This window comes from Leguminivora glycinivorella, chromosome 11 (assembly GCF_023078275.1).
Source record: "Leguminivora glycinivorella isolate SPB_JAAS2020 chromosome 11, LegGlyc_1.1, whole genome shotgun sequence".
In the NCBI taxonomy this organism is placed as follows: domain Eukaryota; kingdom Metazoa; phylum Arthropoda; class Insecta; order Lepidoptera; family Tortricidae; genus Leguminivora; species Leguminivora glycinivorella.
Genome location: NC_062981.1, coordinates 1,030,411 through 1,050,046, shown reverse-complemented (window position 1 = coordinate 1,050,046; position 19,636 = coordinate 1,030,411). Strand labels below are relative to the sequence as shown.

Here is a 19,636-nt window from a genome sequence, read left to right as displayed (position 1 = left end):
AACGCTCTTCTAAACTGTTTACTTTTTTAAATTTTATTTTATCAAATTTTCAATCCGAATCGTAATCGGTCCACCTGGTTTGAGAGCTACAATACCACTGACATTCACGTTAAACATACCTTTTTTTGCGTCGAGGGTTAAACATGCACTGTGATATCTTTCTTTGTAATACTTCGTCTTTTAAGTAATAAAACAAAACTTCCTTATTTAAATCACTTATTTAATTTCCTTAAACTTATATCCATACTATCCATACTCCATACTAATATTATAAATGCGAAAGTAACTCTGTCTGTCTGTCTGTCGGTCTGTTACGCTTTCCCGCTTAAACCACGCAACCGATTTTGATGAAATTTGGAACAGACAATCTTTAGACCCTGAGACAGAACATAGGCTACTTTTTATTTCGAAAAAAAGGGATGAAGGGGTTGAAAAAGAGGTTGAAAGTTTGTATGGGATTTCTTAATTTTAAATGATAAAACCATGAAACTTTATATTTTAGCACTTGATAAGAAATCATTATTATCATTAAACATATATTTAAAGTCACATACAGGTCGAACGCGATTAATTAACATTATTTATACCTTTAAAATAAACATGGTGGGAAATAAACATTAACTAAAAGCGGGTAGATTATATTTATTTGTCTACCCCGAACATTTATATAAATTAATATCGGGTAGTTTTGTGATGTTTACATCTCCGGTGACATTTTGCTGGGACGTCAGTCTTCCGCGACCACGGCCAGTGCAACCTGGCCGAAACGTTGGGAAAAAAGGTAAAAATAATGTTAATTAATCGCGTTCGACCTGTATGTGACTTTAAATATGTGTACAAAGCGCGAGAACTTAAAGTGTTATATCATTAAACATCTTGATAAGGGATAGGGATAGGGATAGGGATAGCGATAGGGATAGCGATAGGGAAAGCGATAGGGATAGCGATAGGGAAAGCGATAGGGATAGCGATAGGGATAGCGATAGCGATAGCGATACGGATACGGATACGGACACGGATAATATGGGTATCGTTAGCGGGATACGGATAATCGGTCGGCGGTCTCTTACAATCAATGTGCTCTAAGACGATCGTTGTTTGCTTGCTTGAAGATTACGTTTGCGATAAGTATAAGCAAAATGTAAAAAATTGTAAGGGATAATAGAAAAAAGTACTTTTTACCCACCGATCATAGTGTCGAAATACGGGCTATGTGGGATGTTTATAAAGGTTTCCCCAGCGTATATAGAATTACCTACGCTGTGGTCGATGTGTAATATTTCTACAATCATTGCAAGCAAAAGTATTATGTGCAATCGAAATAATCGCAGATAAATATACCTACAGAGAAACCTACGGTCCCTACGGATCCAAATGAAAATCTTAATGAATACTTTTATTACGCGGGCGAAGCCGCGGGTAAAAGCTAGTACAATATAAACTAAATTAAGTCAGTGAATCAAAACCATTTATGAGTGTGCAAGGGAAAACGTCCGTTTGTTGATTGCTAAAAAGTCGCTTTGTCGGTTTATTCATATAAAGATACAAGTAAATCTCGCTTTAATGGTAACCGACAAAGTGGGACGTTTTACTAAACACACTCACATTTAATCTTATACTTGCAGACAGTACCATAAAGTTGGCTGGACAAGTATGTTACAGATGGTACCAGCATTTTGTTTTTAATTTTATGATCAACCCTTGAGCCAAATCCGATATAAAAATAAAGCACTAGAGTACGGATGTACTGACTAGTCGATAGGTTCCTCAGTATGGAAGCGGACAGTGTGGTTCCTTCAGGGGCCCATTTCTCGAAAGTTAGTTATTAGTCTAATAATATTAGTGTGTTGTCATGGCAACCCATTAACCCGTCGATTTGACAGTTCGTGGACTAATAATATTAGTCTAATATCGTTCGAGAAATGGGCCCCAGGTGTCTGGGCAGCTTAGTCTAACTCTATGCCTCTATCTCCTCAAGGTAGAGCAGTTTATCACTGCCGGCGTACAATGGGTTCAAGTATCAGTACAATGGGTTCTTTAGGATGCAACCGGGCGTCAGTAACTGCACCAAGTTTTAGTAGAGTCTATGGTCTCTATGGCTCTATCTCCCCTAGATAGCTGTATATCACTACTTGGCTGACAGCACGGATGGATTCTTTAGTATGGTTCCTTCACGTTCCCGGGCATTTTGGTCAGACTCTATATCTATGGCTCTATCTCCCCGAGGTAGAGCAGTTTATCGCTACTAGCGGACAGTACAATAGGTTCTTTAGGATGGAAGTGAGCGTCAGTAACAGCGCCGCGGTGTCCCGGCAACTTGTAGAGCACGCGGCGAGAGGTCGTGTCCCACACGTGCACGAAGCGATCCGATGAACCCGCTGTCACCTGTAATCAAAGAGGATCGAGTATTATATGAGTATTATAGAGAGTTACTGTCGAAGTAAAATGTGTAATCACAGTGCATCAGCGATTGTTAATATACCTAGATGTCTAAAGAGCTCTCAAAAATGACCCCACGAATATTGTGCCACGGTAGGCGGGGCCTAAAAATTGTGCCACGGAGCTTGTCAGTGCGCTAATGGCGGCCAGTCGGAACAGTCGTAGTACGGCATATTTAGAATATATGTTTACAAAAAGAATATGCCGTACTGTTTTGTAATATCATGTGCTAGTCGTTCCAACAAATACGGAGAAAAATATGGGATTAAGTTTCATGTGTAATTTGGCGAGGATCATAATTATTTCGATTTATTTTGTACGAGCTACTTTTGTATGGGGATGATGTTATGCAATATTTTTAATATCCATTGATATTTAAAAACTTTCATTTTTGTATAATTTTATTAATATCGCGCGACCATGTTTGGCTGCCTGCTGTGCGGCCGACATAACATAGGCCAGTAAACATGTTTAAACACACGTACGTGCCAGTGGCATAGGAGTTCGATTATTTTATCACAGACCTTGTGTCACCGGCATAGTGGTTTAAATGGCCAATCTGAACACATTCGTGGAGACGTATGGTATAGCATACGCATAGTCATTTGTTTCCTTTGGTCTATGACAGATGACGTCACTAAGCGTCCCTAAACGAGTTAATTTAGAAAGTTGTAGAATAGAAATAGACGTGACGTCCGCTGTCAGTACGGCGTATTATGATCTTGGAACCACTTTTCGGCTGGCATTTTGTTTTAAAGTAGTGTTCTATGTTATTATCTTTCGGTGGCGACATCTAAGTAATTACATATTTAAGGGCCGGTTTTTCAGTCGCCAGATAAATATATCTACCAGATAAAGTTATCACTATCCTTTTCATCACACGTATAAATTACAGTGACAGCTGACATTTATCTGACAGATATTATTTATCTGGCGATTGAAAAACCTGACCAGCCCTGAAAGGGTAAAATTTATAAAATGAAAGCCAACGTTTTACACCTGTTAACAATAGATGGCAACTAACAACAACCTGAACGTGACTGTACATTGATATACAGATATAAATTGAATTTATCTAGCAATAAAAATACTTATTATAGCGGCATACGTGTACGACATAATTATTATTTTCATATGCAGGTTGTTACTTCATAACAACAAATTAATTATGTAGTTATTTTTTAATATGCATAAAATTAAAATTATTTCTGCTTGGTTCTTTAATGTATGACATAAACCCATCCCTTTTCGTGTCAAAGTTTAGTCAAATATTAACCGCGAATTCTTAGCTGCCAGTACGTACAGCAAGAAGGTTATTAGCCGAATAAAATCGCTGATTGGTAGTTAGTGACATTATATGCATTTCAGCTACACTTATCTGTGTGCATTAGTATAAAAGAGATGACTATTATTTTGTTTATCAGTTTTGATTACAGGGCCTGTAAACGTATTGTCTTGTGTAAATGTAGGCGTAATTGTGTATGTGTGCTAAACGGTGCCGAGAATTTGAACGGTAATGTTCTTAAAAGCGGCTTCCATGTTTATCTTACTTCGTTGCAGTGCATAGACATAGACTGCCATCTCTCGACACAGGCTTAAAACTTTTGAACCTCAGTATATGTTTTAAAATGTCAAATAAAAATGTAAAATGTCAAATATTAATATTAGCGCCATCTAGCTGAGCGTACCCCAAAGGTTTAATAAAATATCAGGAACAAATATCTGTGCTAGTCACACAAATAAATTTAATTCAATTTATTTAATGCCATCTAGGCCACCGTACCTTTTTCTGTATGGTCATAGATTAAATATAACAAGATCATACCATCCCATACATTAAAATGCGACCGCCTAAGACCGCGCTTACACTCCACCACACATAGATGGCGCCACAAAACAAATGTCTTGTAGCTTTCGATTATACTTGTAGATGGCGTTAAGTGTCACTTTTGACATAGATTTACGGCTCGGAATTGACACTTAATGCCAATCTACAAATAATCGGTGGCAACAAGGCATTTTTTGTGGCGCCATCTATGTGTGGTGTAGTGTAAGCGCGTTCGTAGGCGGTCGCATTTTAATGTATGGGATGGTATGATCTTGTTATATTTAATTTATGATGTCAGTCAGTTGTGTGGACAACATTCTGAAAATTGCGGGTCACAACTGGATGATACTATACTCTGCCACAGTATAATAAAGAGTACTATCGTACAGTATGGCCACTCCCACTCCCCGCTGAATGTGCCGCCCACCCCCTCTCGGTTACCTCACAGTTACCGCCTGTCTAAAACGCGAACAGTCGACCTGCCATATTTCACTCATACAAGCATAGTATGCGTTCACCTACACGAGCTTAGAATGTGTGATAGGAACGCGCCTCTTTCATATACATATTTGATCGCCAGTGTCCGTGGTGTGGCAGCAGGTTCCTCTCGAAGTTGTGATTGTGTCCGGCCAACAGCTTGACGAAGGAATGTCAGCGCACTCTATAGTGATATTTAGTAATGCACTAAAGGAATGTCAGCGCCATCTAGCGTAACAATTACTAAACTATATGACATAAGTATACCTTGGAGCCATCAGGAGACCACGCGCACCGCAGCAGGTTCCTCTCGAAGTTGTGATGGTGACCGGCCAGCAGCTTGACGCAGCGCTCGGTGCAGCGCCATCTAGCGGGACATTTAGAACAGTTACCTTGGAGCCGTCAGGAGACCACGCGCACCGCAGCAGGTTCCTCTCGAAGTTGTGATGGTGTCCGGCCAGCAGCTTGACGCAGCGCCATCTAGCGGGACATTTAGAACAGTTACCTTGGAGCCGTCAGGAGACCACGCGCACCGCAGCAGGTTCCTCTCGAAGTTGTGATGGTGTCCGGCCAGCAGCTTGACGCAGCGCCATCTAGCGGGACATTTAGAACAGTTACCTTGGAGCCGTCAGGAGACCACGCGCACCGCAGCAGGTTCCTCTCGAAGTTGTGATGGTGTCCGGCCAGCAGCTTGACGCAGCGCCATCTAGCGGGACATTTAGAACAGTTACCTTGGAGCCGTCAGGAGACCACGCGCACCGCAGCAGGTTCCTCTCGAAGTTGTGATGGTGTCCGGCCAGCAGCTTGACGCAGCGCCATCTAGCGGGACATTTAGAACAGTTACCTTGGAGCCGTCAGGAGACCACGCGCACCGCAGCAGGTTCCTCTCGAAGTTGTGATGGTGTCCGGCCAGCAGCTTGACGCAGCGCCATCTAGCGGGACATTTAGAACAGTTACCTTGGAGCCGTCAGGAGACCACGCGCACCGCAGCAGGTTCCTCTCGAAGTTGTGATGGTGTCCGGCCAGCAGCTTGACGCAGCGCCATCTAGCGGGACATTTAGAACAGTTACCTTGGAGCCGTCAGGAGACCACGCGCACCGCAGCAGGTTCCTCTCGAAGTTGTGATGGTGTCCGGCCAGCAGCTTGACGCAGCGCCATCTAGCGGGACATTTAGAACAGTTACCTTGGAGCCGTCAGGAGACCACGCGCACCGCAGCAGGTTCCTCTCGAAGTTGTGATGGTGTCCGGCCAGCAGCTTGACGCAGCGCCATCTAGCGGGACATTTAGAACAGTTACCTTGGAGCCGTCAGGAGACCACGCGCACCGCAGCAGGTTCCTCTCGAAGTTGTGATGGTGTCCGGCCAGCAGCTTGACGCAGCGCCATCTAGCGGGACATTTAGAACAGTTACCTTGGAGCCGTCAGGAGACCACGCGCACCGCAGCAGGTTCCTCTCGAAGTTGTGATGGTGTCCGGCCAGCAGCTTGACGCAGCGCCATCTAGCGGGACATTTAGAACAGTTACCTTGGAGCCGTCAGGAGACCACGCGCACCGCAGCAGGTTCCTCTCGAAGTTGTGATGGTGTCCGGCCAGCAGCTTGACGCAGCGCCATCTAGCGGGACATTTAGAACAGTTACCTTGGAGCCGTCAGGAGACCACGCGCACCGCAGCAGGTTCCTCTCGAAGTTGTGATGGTGTCCGGCCAGCAGCTTGACGCAGCGCCATCTAGCGGGACATTTAGAACAGTTACCTTGGAGCCGTCAGGAGACCACGCGCACCGCAGCAGGTTCCTCTCGAAGTTGTGATGGTGTCCGGCCAGCAGCTTGACGCAGCGCCATCTAGCGGGACATTTAGAACAGTTACCTTGGAGCCGTCAGGAGACCACGCGCACCGCAGCAGGTTCCTCTCGAAGTTGTGATGGTGTCCGGCCAGCAGCTTGACGCAGCGCCATCTAGCGGGACATTTAGAACAGTTACCTTGGAGCCGTCAGGAGACCACGCGCACCGCAGCAGGTTCCTCTCGAAGTTGTGATGGTGTCCGGCCAGCAGCTTGACGCAGCGCCATCTAGCGGGACATTTAGAACAGTTACCTTGGAGCCGTCAGGAGACCACGCGCACCGCAGCAGGTTCCTCTCGAAGTTGTGATGGTGTCCGGCCAGCAGCTTGACGCAGCGTTCGGTGGGCGCGAAGGCGCGCACGTCCCAGATGCGGAGCGTACTGTCCATCGCGTTCGATAGGAGGTAGGAACCGTCGTAGGAGAGCGCTAGACCTGAATAAGAAAAAAAAATGCTTGAACAGACTGGCATTGGCAATGAACAACTAACAAACATTTAAACTATAAAGTCTAAGATTGATTAAACGATTCAAAATGATAGAGTATACATTTTATTACTGGAGCAAAATACATATGATGTGACACTTAACTTCAAACTCGGGAAAATCCATTCTGCTATATAGGTTGATTATTTTTCAGATTATATATTTCTTTATACATAATCATATTTACCCGAGTTAGTTTGAAGTTCAACGACACATAATATTATGAGGCCTGTTACAATTGCCTCAAGTGACGCGACGCGGGCGTCTTACGTTCTTTAAATTACACTCGGCGGCGCGGCGCCCGTTCCGTGTATTACGACGTGCGTCCCTTCTGTGTATGCCTTACGCCTTATGAAAGTCTGAATTCGTGGTGTTCGTAATGTCATACACACCTGTAATTGTATCAGTATGTCCTTTAATCTTATACGAGATCTTGTTAGTCCTAATATCCCAGACTTTAACCACATTGTCTATGCCTCCCGATATGATCTTCTCCGCAGTATCATTGAAGAGGACCGCTGTGACCGGGTACTCGCTGTCGAAGGAGGCAATGGGGTTCCTTTTTCTGGCGTCCCACAGTTTGATGGTGTTGTCGTCTGAGGCTGAGACTAGGAGCTCGGGGCCGCGACGGGCTCCTGTAATTTAAACGGAGAATGCACAATAAGATGTCTGCTTTTAAATTAAAATTATTCTTAAGGGTGCTTTAAAAAAAACGTCAAAAGAATGTAAAATTGAAGTTTTAGTCGGTGAAATACTACACTTTCCGCTATCCAATAGATTTATTTAATTCAAGTTTCGGTTAGAGCATCTTATTATCTTGATTTTTATAAGACTGGATTTTTGAAAACTAACTCATTAAATTAATTATGAATTTTTGTCTAATGCATGTTTAGAAAAACTCACGTACAGTGTTCTGAATTAGTCGATCTTATTTTTAAAATTTGGACAATTTTGTGTACTGAAATAGGTTAATTTATAATTCGTATATCCTGTACTACAATCTTCTCAGACTACATTTTTATTATAAGGTTTTGAAAAAGAGTAAACGAGGTTAAGACGAATTCAGTTTTTTTCAGAAATTACCCAAAATTAAGTGACAATTTCTTTGAAAATCTACATCACATTGAAGTAATTTTTGTACTTAATTAATCTGCAACCTTTACTTAAATTGCTGTTATGCCTTAGTGATTATAAATTGCTATTGTTCATTTTTGGCAATTTTTTTAAAACGAGCCTTCGGCGGTACCATTATTTATTACCACTTTTGGACATTTTCTCGTATTTTGTTAGACCAAGTAGAAAAAGTCCTATAATGTGATATATATTTGTAAATTACTCGCAAAGCCCTTGATTTGATACCACACACGGTATGATCAAGCGCTCGGTTGCGATTTCACTGTTTTTCACACGAAAGCCCTCTTAAGGTGGACTTCCGAGCAAGCGGCTCTATCGCAATGGCCGCAGCGTTAGAGCCGCTGCTTCAGTGTCGCAGCGGTAACAGACGCAGGTTCGCTTCCGAGCGGCGCGACTCTGGCGACAGTACGCCATTGTTTTTCCATAGAATTCAGGTCCAGGCATATAGCCATGAAGTAATCTAGGATGATGAACTTTTGCTCCTTTACGTATTTACGGATATAATATTTAGACTCTTAACAATAATTAAAATCTTGAAAAATGAAACATTTTGACGTGAACGATGCATGGATATTTCAGAAACTTGTGCTGGTTAATTAGAAAAACAGTTTGATATTATTTTATTATTTGAAAATCTTGCGCCAAAAACATCAAGAAACTACGTGCTATTGCTGCGACAGAGCGACAGTGCTATGCCAGGCATACTACGGCCGCTATCACCGGGCGATGCTGACGCCGCGTCACGGTCGCTGCGTTAGTGACGCTGCGCTCGGAAGTAAGTTCATACATTTCCATACTGCATAGTACTATCACTCTGTCGCCGCGTCAGTGACGCCGGAGCAGCTTTGCTCGAAGTCCAGCTTTAAAGGTAAAGCAGAAGGCGCAAGGTATGGGTAAGGGTTTCCACAAACCTATCGACGAGAAATCGGCTCTCGCCGACCAAAAATCGCACGTTAGTATGAAAGCTGAATGCAGCGATGCTAACGAGCGATTCTTGGTTGGCGAAAGCCCATTCCGCGTCAATTGGTTTGGGGAGACCCTTATTTTCGTAAGTGCGAACGCACGCGATTGATTGAGCACCAATGGATTATTGGCCAAGATCAGAGTAGAGTGCTTAATATAAGCTGTGTGGGTCAGGAAATAAGGTTAACCAGATATCAGGGTCTGCACATAATATTTGTATGCAAAATGGGTTTTTTTTAGTTTAATTTCTTTTTTATATTTGAAGAGCTAATTTGAAGAGTTTGAATATGAATAGGTACAAATTTTGTTTCACTTATTTGTGAGATTAAAAAAATATGAAGTTATGAACTATTTATGAGTAACTTTATGGAAGATCTCCTAGTGGGAATTGTGTAAGGATGTAGGCTATAAGTAAGATTTTATAACTTGTCTGTAAATATTATTGGTCTGTATCTGTTTTTTCCCCAATAACAAAAAAAAAAAATATATATATATAAAAAAAAGATAATGGTGAAATTGCACCTATATTTTACAGAATAGAAAATCTATCCATCAATTTGTCACCTTTTAAATAAATAACAATCCAATATCAACATTACAAAAACTACTCACCTGAACAAGAGTTTACAAAATTAGCATGTCCCTTCAGCTTCTTAATCCTAGTCCCAGTTGGGACGTCCCACACAGCCACCGTGTTGTCCGTAGCACACGAGTATAAGTGGGAGCCATCTGGGGAGAAATTTATCTCCATAATGGCACCCGTGTGGCCTTTCATCACCATTATGTTCTCACATTGTCCGTAGACGTTCCATACAACTGAAAGAGTGAAGTTTATTTTATGATTTTTGCTATAAAATAGCTGTAAAGTTATCAAAAATAAATTATATGGAATATGTAGATTATATGGTACTGATTTAATTCAAAATAGTAGGATATAACTATACTAGATTATCATAAATAAAGAACTCTCAATGTTACTAAAAGAAAAACCCTTTTTAAGGTAGAAAATGATGTAAGGAGTTTAGAGTAGAGAAAATGCGACGTTATCTGGGTAATAAAGGTACCTTATTGTTGATGGCGCTTACGTCCCGCGGTGTCGTATTCAAATCAAAATCAAAATAATTTATTCAGCAAATAGGCCACAGGGGCACTTTTACACGTCACATGTACATAGGTATTTAAAAAAATATTTAAAATTGAGTTGAAATTACAATTGATACTATTATATACTAATTCTAAGTTCTAACTAAAGTTAACTCTATACAATTAATTAGAGATGTAGAAGGTCTCTAAATGTCGAATTACAACCAAGAACTACACTAAATTTTAATATAAAAAGTACAAATACAAAAAAAAAAAGTCTAAAATTACTTTAGAGGTGCAAATGACTCTAAATGTCACAACTAAAAATAAAATGTATATCTACTTAATCTAATTCTCCTTAGAGATGTATATGGTCTCCATGAGTCAAAATCATATATTTAAAATATTCACTAAAAGAAAGGAAACAAACGACAACCGAACAAAGTGTCCTAATTTAATAAAAATTAGAATTAAAGTTACTAAGTTATAACAGCCCCAGTAAGCTTAAACAGACCAGTCTTCACAGACGGCACCCGTTCACGAGTATGACGCGTATCTCAGCCATCGCCTCCCTCAACCTTTATTCGGGAAGGTGGCGACCCGATCAACGACGCCACCGCAGCAAAGACTTTTAAGTGTGCATGACATGTTCAAGCTGCCAGGCTAAATTAAATATTCAAATAATAAAACATAGCTGTAAGACACTATATTCTGTGCTCGTATGTTACAAAGGAAGGAAATATAGATTTATACAATAAAATTAAAGTAAGATAAACATTAAACATTAAACACATAATCTTGGAGATGTATAAGGTCTCCAAGTGTCCACAACTAAACTTAAATAAAAACAATATAATCAGACGAGAATATGTTCTCATACGTCAATTGAACACTAGTATGCTTAATTACACAATGCAGTCGAGAAAATGAAAAAATATATACGACTTCATTCATCTATTGACAAGCAACCACCTTAAAGGCATCCCTATCATCTATAAAATCCTTCACAGTGTAGTACGCCTTACATAACAACAAACGCTTAATGCGTGCCTTAAATTTGTCAAATGGCAAATCCACTATATCGGTTGGTACTTTGTTATAAAAACGTGTACAGTTCCCGACGAAAGACGTACCAACCTTACGGAGACGGTGGGCGGTCACAGCAAGTTTATGTTTGTTCCTTGTGTTATAGTTATGGATGTCACTGTTAAGCTTGAATTCGTGGATATTTTTCCGAACATACATAATATTTTCGTATATGTATTGAGAGGCAACGGTAAGTATGTTCACCTCTTTGAATTTTTCTCTTAAAGATGCTCGACCGCCCAATCCGTAGATTGAACGGACTGCTCGTTTTTGCAGCACAAAAATAGCCTGAATGTCTGCAGCTTTTCCCCATAACAGGATCCCATATGACATAACACTGTGGAAGTAGCTAAAGTATACCAGCCTGGCCGTCTCTACGTTTGTTAGTTGTCTGATTCGCCTTACTGCGTAAGCTGCAGAACTAAGTTTGCCAGCTAAAGTGGCTATATGTGCATGCCATTGCAGTTTTGAATCCAAAGTGACTCCAAGGAAAACCGTTCGATCTTCAAATTCCAGCGTTTCACCTTTCATTTGGATCTTACTGTTATTTACCTGCTTAACGTTCGGAAGCGCAAATCTGATGCACTTGGTTTTCTTGGCGTTTAGAAGTAAGTTATTCGCCGTAAACCAGTCTGTTATGCTAGACAGTGCATCGTTGATGTTATCGAAGCTGCTTTCCTTTCTGTCAACTTTGAATATAAGAGAAGTGTCGTCAGCAAATAACACTATATCATGTTTATCTTGCACTAGGACTAGCACTTGCACTCGTATACGGACATCGCTCATAACGCCGTAAGCGCCATTGACAATAAAGTCCCTTTACCCAGATAACATACAAATGCGAATATTCATAGGGTTTATCTGAGGACCCTATAAATATTAAGCAAAATTATCGCCTCAGGAGGTTATAACAATAAACCAGCTAAGTAATACAAAAGACAAGTTTATAATAAAAGTTACTTACAAATTTGTCTGTCAAAGCCAGCAGATGCTAAATGTTTTCCCTCAGGATGGAATCTGGTTGTAAATATCTCTCCCTGGTGGCCTTCCAGCAGCATAATAGGCGCATAGAGGTTTGATGTGCGTGGTACCTAGTGAGAGAGTAAACATAATAAATCCTTAAAAATAAGTCCAAAAACTGACTAATCTTAAGAAATATAAATTGTTTTTGGCACTGTATGGCTTATATGTAAGATAAAACATGAATGTACACAATTGTAGCTTCATAAATTGAAGTGAAACATACCGAAGAAGTAACCACGGCTTTTTCTCTAGTTCCAACCACTGATATTTCATGTCGGGTCTTTTTGGATGGGACGACAGAATAGTCGTCTGCTTTACGTTTCTCCAATTCAGGCATTTTTATGAACTATGCAATTTAAAATAAAATAATTTCGCCAACGCAAAACCTAACCTAGCGAGCGTCGTTTTTGTTTAGTGACTTGACAGTTGACAGACAAAGCCATTTCAGTCATGGTTATAAACGCGAAATCGTTTTAAAATAATCGAATAAAATCATAATCGATTCCGTTCCTTACTTTTTTTTGAATCGGCAACCCAGTAGTTTTGACGTAATATTTTTTGACATCTGCCAATCCATACCAAGTTTTCAAATTTCTTTATTTTCAAAATAAAGAGGAAAATGAAGAAGATCAAACCCAGATAACATTCCACCATGCAGAAACTACAACTAACCCTGGCCATAATCAAGCCACACGCTGTGAAGAATCCCGTGGCTCTATCATTCATTAGGAACGTTATAAAAAATAAGTTTGTAGTCATAAAAACTAAACGGGTATCTTTGGATAAAGAAGCTGCTGGTAAATTCTATAGCGAACATGTCGGCAAATTCTTCTACAATAGGCTGGTGACGTTCATGACGAGGTAGGAATCTAAAAAATAGTGTAAATATGATATAACCTTTACACCCATCTCATCTGACCTCTAACACCTATTTGGGCTTTAAAAATTGGCACATTTACTTGAGTAGATGCCAGGACAATATTTTAACGTAATGATGGAATGATCGTCTTTTCCCCCAATGAGTGATAAATATCTAAAATGTTTGTGAACATGTTGACCATTAAATGAGGTTCCTATTTCACCATAAAATGCAATAAACTAAACATATTGGAATACCTATTTATATTCCTTATTTGTCCTACCCCTGCATATTTTTGAACTTGTATAACAAATACATAAGATCTATTCTACATTTAATGAATGACACACACAACTAAAAAGAATGTGCCATGCCTTGTTTTTAGTAACTTAAATATTTGTAATATTAATATTTAGACTGGATTGTGTAACTAGCTCCATAACCTTAACTGTAACTGGATCCCCGTGATACAGTGTCGCCTAGTGTGGAAATTCCTGTTATATCCTGTTGTGTTCTATCTTGATAATAAACATATTTTTATTCTTATTATTCCAGTGGCAGCGTAGACCTTCATATAATGGGGCACTCCAATGCCATAGAGCTGTGGCGTCGCATGCTGGGCCCCACCAGCGTGTACAAGGGTCAGTACCAGCAGCCCTACTGTCTCCGGGGCATGTTCGGTATCTCCGACACGAGGAATGTTGCTCATGGCTCTGGTAAGATTTTACATCTGATTAACATGTTTCTATCATCAGACATTTTTTCTAATACATATGTCTGGTTGGAGATAAGAAGTCTAATTAATAAATATAGACTTGACAGTGTCATTTATGCTGCAATATGTAGGTATTGATGGAACATGTAGATGTTCTCTTTATAGAGCTACCCACTGGTTGCCTGAAAGAAATAAGAGCTTTTTAGCAATAAAACTGATTATTGTTGTACTATTTATAATTTTTAATAATTAGTAAAATTTTCTGTGCAACCTCGGCCTACCCACCATATACAGTCTGAGCCATTGAAATTTAAACCAAATAAATGAATTAATAGGGCAGAATTTCCTTTGTATCACGATTTAGGTAAAATATCAAGAAAGTAGTAGTAATCACATTGGGCATGGGCAGGACGATGGTAAACTGAATGGGACAGGCTGTAAGTACTACCAAGAACTTATGCTTTATAAATATCCAATCCTTTGGTAAGAGAATTTTTATATATCCAAAACACAATACTTTTCCCCTCACTAGCTCGGAAACACGTGTTTTGGCCTTTAATACCAGCGGGTAAAAACGCATTTTATCCACTAGTGGGTAAAGTAATTTGACCTTGAATAAAGTCAAATTAACTGCTTAAAAGTTGATAAAAGTAGGTGAATCTAGTAATAAAGATGATTTACCACCTGTGGAACTACTGGAAGCAGTGATAAACGCATTTTTTGCGTTGTAGTTTCCTCGCTATAGTGAGGGGAAAAGTTTTGTGTTACACTCGGGTGCAAATGTATTTTACTTCTCGTGTATTAAAAAACTCACAAGTTCAGGATTCTATTCTCGAACCACTCGCTTCGCTCGTGGTTCAACTATATAATCCTTTCACTTGCTCGTTTGTATAACAAATAACTATTTATTTTATTTATTTATTTAAGCTTTATTATTCTACAGAAAGATTTTCTTTTCTTTCAATTTAGTTTTTATTATTGATTGTATTCTGTAGACCCCTTCTGGGTAAAAGCCTCCTCCAGCTGTTTCCATTTTATTTTATCTTTTGCCATGCTTTGCCATTCCTTGCCTGCAGTAGCCACAATGTCATCCTGCCACCTGGATAGTGGATGTCCTCTCTTTATTGATCCCTGTGGTCCTTTCCACTTTGTAACCTTTCCACCTGTCATCGTTTAGCCTTGCCACGTGACCCGCCCATCTCCATTTCATGCTTTGAGCAAAGCGTAAGGCATCAGTTACTTGCGTCTTCTGTCTAATATCTGAGCATCTTATTCTGTCCTTTAACTTGATGCCTAAACAGCTTCTTTCCATTGCTCTTTGCGTGGTCTGTATTTTATTTTTGGTTGACTGGTTTAGGGTCCAAGTTTGACAGCCATAGGTAAGGCAAGGCAACAAATAACTATTATATATTAAATATTATTATAGGACATTCTTACACAGATTGACTGAGCCACATGGTAAGCTCAAGAACGCTTGTATGGTGTGCTCAGACAGCGATATACATAATATACATAATATACAAATATACATAAAATACATAGAAAATGTCCATGACTCAGGAACAAATATCTGTGCTCATCACAAATAAATGCCCTAACCGGGATTCAAACCCAGGACCGCGGCTCAGCAGGCAGGGTCACTACCGACTGAGCCAAACCGGTCGTCAACACTTTTGCATCTAAAATTATTGTGCCATAAAAATTACAAAATGCGCAATATGTATTTCCAGATTCGCCACCATCAGCAGAGCGAGAGATCAAGTTCTTCTTCCCGGAGTTCTCGTTCTACCAATGGCACAACGGCCACGAGATGCTGTACAGAAAAGGACCCATCATCTTCAACGATCATCTGTTCGAACATGTCAGAAAACTGTAACGGGTGTTTAGCCAAGATGCCAATCGCATGAGCTCTAGGAAATGATATGCCAATAATACTAAAATAATGATGAGTGAGAGTGACTACTTCTTGTGGAGCGAATACGATGACACCGTAACCCTTAGGCATAATTAGGTTATCAAAAACGATACCACTAACTGGTAAAGTATGCTATTTTGTAGGGAATAATCCTATAGTACAAAATGTAATATCTGTTTTATTTTTGTCATAAACAGCTGCTATACCAAAGTACCTGTTTAGTGTTCATGATTATAAATATAATTATATAGCGTGTAAAGCTAATACGGGTGAATCTCTTAACGGTGGTGAGTATAGGACAGAAATGTAATTAGATAACTTTTACTTAAAATTTAATTAAAAAATATATGCATACAAAATAATTCGGCCCGCAATTTCACTCGCGTTTAACGCTCGTTGAAAGTTTGTCATTGCCTGTCATTGTAACCATGTTTACTTCTTTTTTTAATACAGTACATTGCCGCTGAGAACATTTTCAAAAATGAGGTGCATATAGAAAATTAAGAGTAACTCAGAAACACCTCTCTCAGGTAATGATATCACTAATGAATTCTATCTCTGGTTTAATTTATCGCCCGTATTACGCTTACACGCTCTATTTCAGTAAGCTAGTCAACAGATTCAATAAATTATGTTGCAAAAAAGTGTACTTACTTATATTAAAAAACTACTTACTTATTTTATAAAATGCTGTATAATATATACAGGGTGTCCCAAGAATATGGGACATGAAGGGAAAGTACCTAAAATATCACAGATAGGATATATTGCTGAAAGAAGACTTTATTTTATTTTTAAAACTTAGTAAAACTGCATTTAAAGATTTTTTTTTTTTTTGAAAAATTGCATGGACAAAATTTAAGGCTAAGGAGTATGCTATGTAAAATGTTAAAATTCATGGTCTTCCTTTTATGTCCGACACTATGTTATTTAGAAAAAAATAATCCTTATGATGAAACGTATCGATCGGTATGACAAAATTACAGAATGATTTTTTTTTCTCGTGTAGCGGGTTTGATTCCCGGTTTAACCATGTAATTATTTAAAAATCTATGAATGCAGTTTTACTTAGTTTTAAAAATAAAATAAAGTCTTCTTTTAGCAAAATACCCTATCCACGATATTTAAAGTACTTTCCGTTCATGTCCCATAGTCTTGGGACACCCTGTATAATCATTTATGGTTATTTAGTAGGTATTCCATTTCTCGTCATTGCGATATATCCTGCACCTATTAAGCTCTTATAGATCTCTGTTTGGCCCAAAGGTTAGCTGGTAGAGAATGCCGTCTGGCATTAAGTTCGCCTTTTGTACATTTTTTTACTGTGCAATAAAGTTTAAATAAAATAGCGTCACACGGAAGCAAAATTGTAGGTATATTTGCGGAAAGTGCATTTTGAATCCTGAGCGTAGCGAGGGTACCATGCGGTATTGATTTTCAGGTCACACAAATTGTTTTTGATCTCTTTATAAAAATTGCATCTAAAAATAGATAATCACGGTCTAGAACAGATATATTATGTGCTAATTTTCTCCCTCCTTGCAGGGAAGTGCTTTTCCTCTCTGTAAGAGGGCTTCAATGATGGCGTTTAACCCAATGTGTCGCTTAATAAAAACTGGGTAAATCCATTCTGCTATAAAGTTGATTATCTTTCAGATCATATTATATTTTTTATATATTCAAGTTTCAACCTTAAAGCAGAATTGATTTACTAAGGTTTGAAGTTGAGCGACACAAATGCATAGTGATGCATCATGCATTTTTGACTGTATTGACAGCATGTCAAAATTCAAATTTGAATAAATCCATACTAATATTATAAATGGGAAAGTGTGTGTGTCTGTTTGTTTGTCCGTCTCACGGCCAAACGGAGCGACGAATTGACGTCATTTTTTAAGTGGAGATAGTTGAAGGGATGGAGAGTGACATAGGCTACTTTTTGTCTCTTTCTAACGCGTGCGAAGGGTAAAAGCTAGTATGGAATAAATCTTTGTCGAGGTCATGCATTTATGGGTTAAAGCAACCTATACACAGATGTGTCTATGCAACTTTGGCAACGAAGTACCCGCCTGGTGGGCACTCGTGAACTTTGCTCAGATGCCGGAAAACCCGCTGTGCGGGTTCTCGCCAATACAAGCGAGCGGTTACAAATTACGACCACTTTCTGACTTAGGTCGATAGTCCACTATCATATGTTTATCATAGAAATATGATCATAGATCTGTATGCCTCCCTTTTGTATGATCATATTTCTATTACAAACATATGATAGTGGACTATCGGCCTTAGGGCCAGTTGGTCTGGTACTGAAATAGTTTTTTTTTTAATGGGATAGGAGTCAAACGAGCAGACAGGTCGCCTGATGGTAAGCGATCGCTGCCGCCCATGGACACCCGAAACACCAGAAGTGTTGGAAGTGCGTTGCCGGCCTTTAAGATGGGTGTACGCTCTTTTCTTAAAGGTTTGAAGGTCGTATCGGTCCGGAAATACCGCTGGCGACAATTCATTCCACAGTTTAGCTGTGTAAACAAATATATAAGGAAACACAAAACAAAGTATGTATAATGTATTTAAACCAAAACTGTTATAGAAACACTGTAAAACATAGAAACAAACCTCATTTATATTAATTACAAGAAACAATATAACGTAACAACACATACAAGCATACATACATCAAGTAACTTAGTTACAAGAATTTAAAACAGAAACTAAACCGGGTTCTTTTAATTTATATGACATTCGTTAGAAGGTGAGCTGAGCTAATTTTGCTGTTCAGTGGCGTAGCTAGGAAAAAGTGCCCCTGGGCATTCCCAAGGAAAATATAAAAAATGTTTATAATATATGATGTATTTGGAAATATGATGTTTCTTCCTATATCTTCAAATGTATTGTATTTATATACTATTTTACATGTAGGTAAGTTTATCTTGGCTAAAGTTATTTAGCGTCTTATGACACTGAGTTATTCCAATTTTTCAACCCCTCGTTTCGCTCGCAGTTCTATTTCGGAATACTTAACTCAGTATCATATATGCAGTTCGAAGACGCATTAGGACGGACTTGATTACACACATGAGCAGAATATATCAATGGACCACACGGTAGATAACTCTTGTAGGGTAAATTGCCAGTAGCTGCCGCCCTTCCAATAACTGGATACCCTGTACTAAAAATTAACCCAGTAAAATGGTAATCTGAATTCATTTTAGCATAACGTGGCCAGTTACTGAGAGGTGGCCAGTAATAGGACTTTTATGTAAAAATGAACTCCGTTAACAAGTAGAATTTATTTTTAATATAGTTCAGTTTTTAAAATTAAATGGCTTCAGTCCATTGGGACTATTTCGCCAGTGTCAAGGTGATATGAGTTAATATTAGTAATTTTTGTACGGTAAGTACGACATTGTACGGTGACTTAGCACTTGTAAATTGATAGCTAGATTTTACAAGAGCACGTGGACTACCGGCCGTTTACGACAAAAAAGAGGCTAAACGCGTTTCGAGAACAATTCTTCATCAGCTTCTCACTACACCATTAGTTTACTGCATAATACGCTATCAATATTACACTTTAAACAACATTAATGAGTAAAAGAAAAATAAATTATTCACGACACGAAACCGCTATGATGGCGTCCCAACCGGATTTTTAATATAGCTTGGCCAGTTATTATATAACCAGTTATTACTAACTAGCAGTTTACCCTACTTTTAGGGTACTTAGATCCTCAGTTGAAGTATCTTTTCAAAAGACCTTATTTTTCTAAGTACTTAGGAAAACTAGCTCTTTTGAAA

At 39.2% G+C, this 19,636-nt stretch overlaps 2 protein-coding genes across 2 annotated transcripts; one reads left to right on the top strand and one right to left on the bottom strand.

The window, feature by feature from the left end:
* Window positions 1-1,436: 1,436 nt before the first annotated feature.
* On the bottom strand, window positions 1,437-12,754 carry LOC125231009 (U5 small nuclear ribonucleoprotein 40 kDa protein). The gene is made up of 6 exons (XM_048136340.1): window positions 12,573-12,754; window positions 12,291-12,417; window positions 9,770-9,973; window positions 7,453-7,695; window positions 6,832-7,010; window positions 1,437-2,385 (listed from the first exon to the last, which is right to left on the bottom strand). Exons 1-6 carry the CDS (start codon window positions 12,684-12,686, stop codon window positions 2,206-2,208), a joined length of 1,047 nt encoding a protein of 348 aa, XP_047992297.1. The 5' UTR covers window positions 12,687-12,754; the 3' UTR covers window positions 1,437-2,205.
* A 167-nt stretch (window positions 12,755-12,921) lies between these two features.
* Window positions 12,922-15,872, top strand: LOC125231062 (nucleoside diphosphate kinase 6-like). Its single transcript, XM_048136404.1, has 3 exons — window positions 12,922-13,210; window positions 13,764-13,924; window positions 15,654-15,872. The coding sequence occupies exons 1-3, from the start codon at window positions 13,002-13,004 to the stop codon at window positions 15,797-15,799; spliced, it is 516 nt and encodes a 171-aa protein (XP_047992361.1). The 5' UTR covers window positions 12,922-13,001; the 3' UTR covers window positions 15,800-15,872.
* Window positions 15,873-19,636: the final 3,764 nt, after the last annotated feature.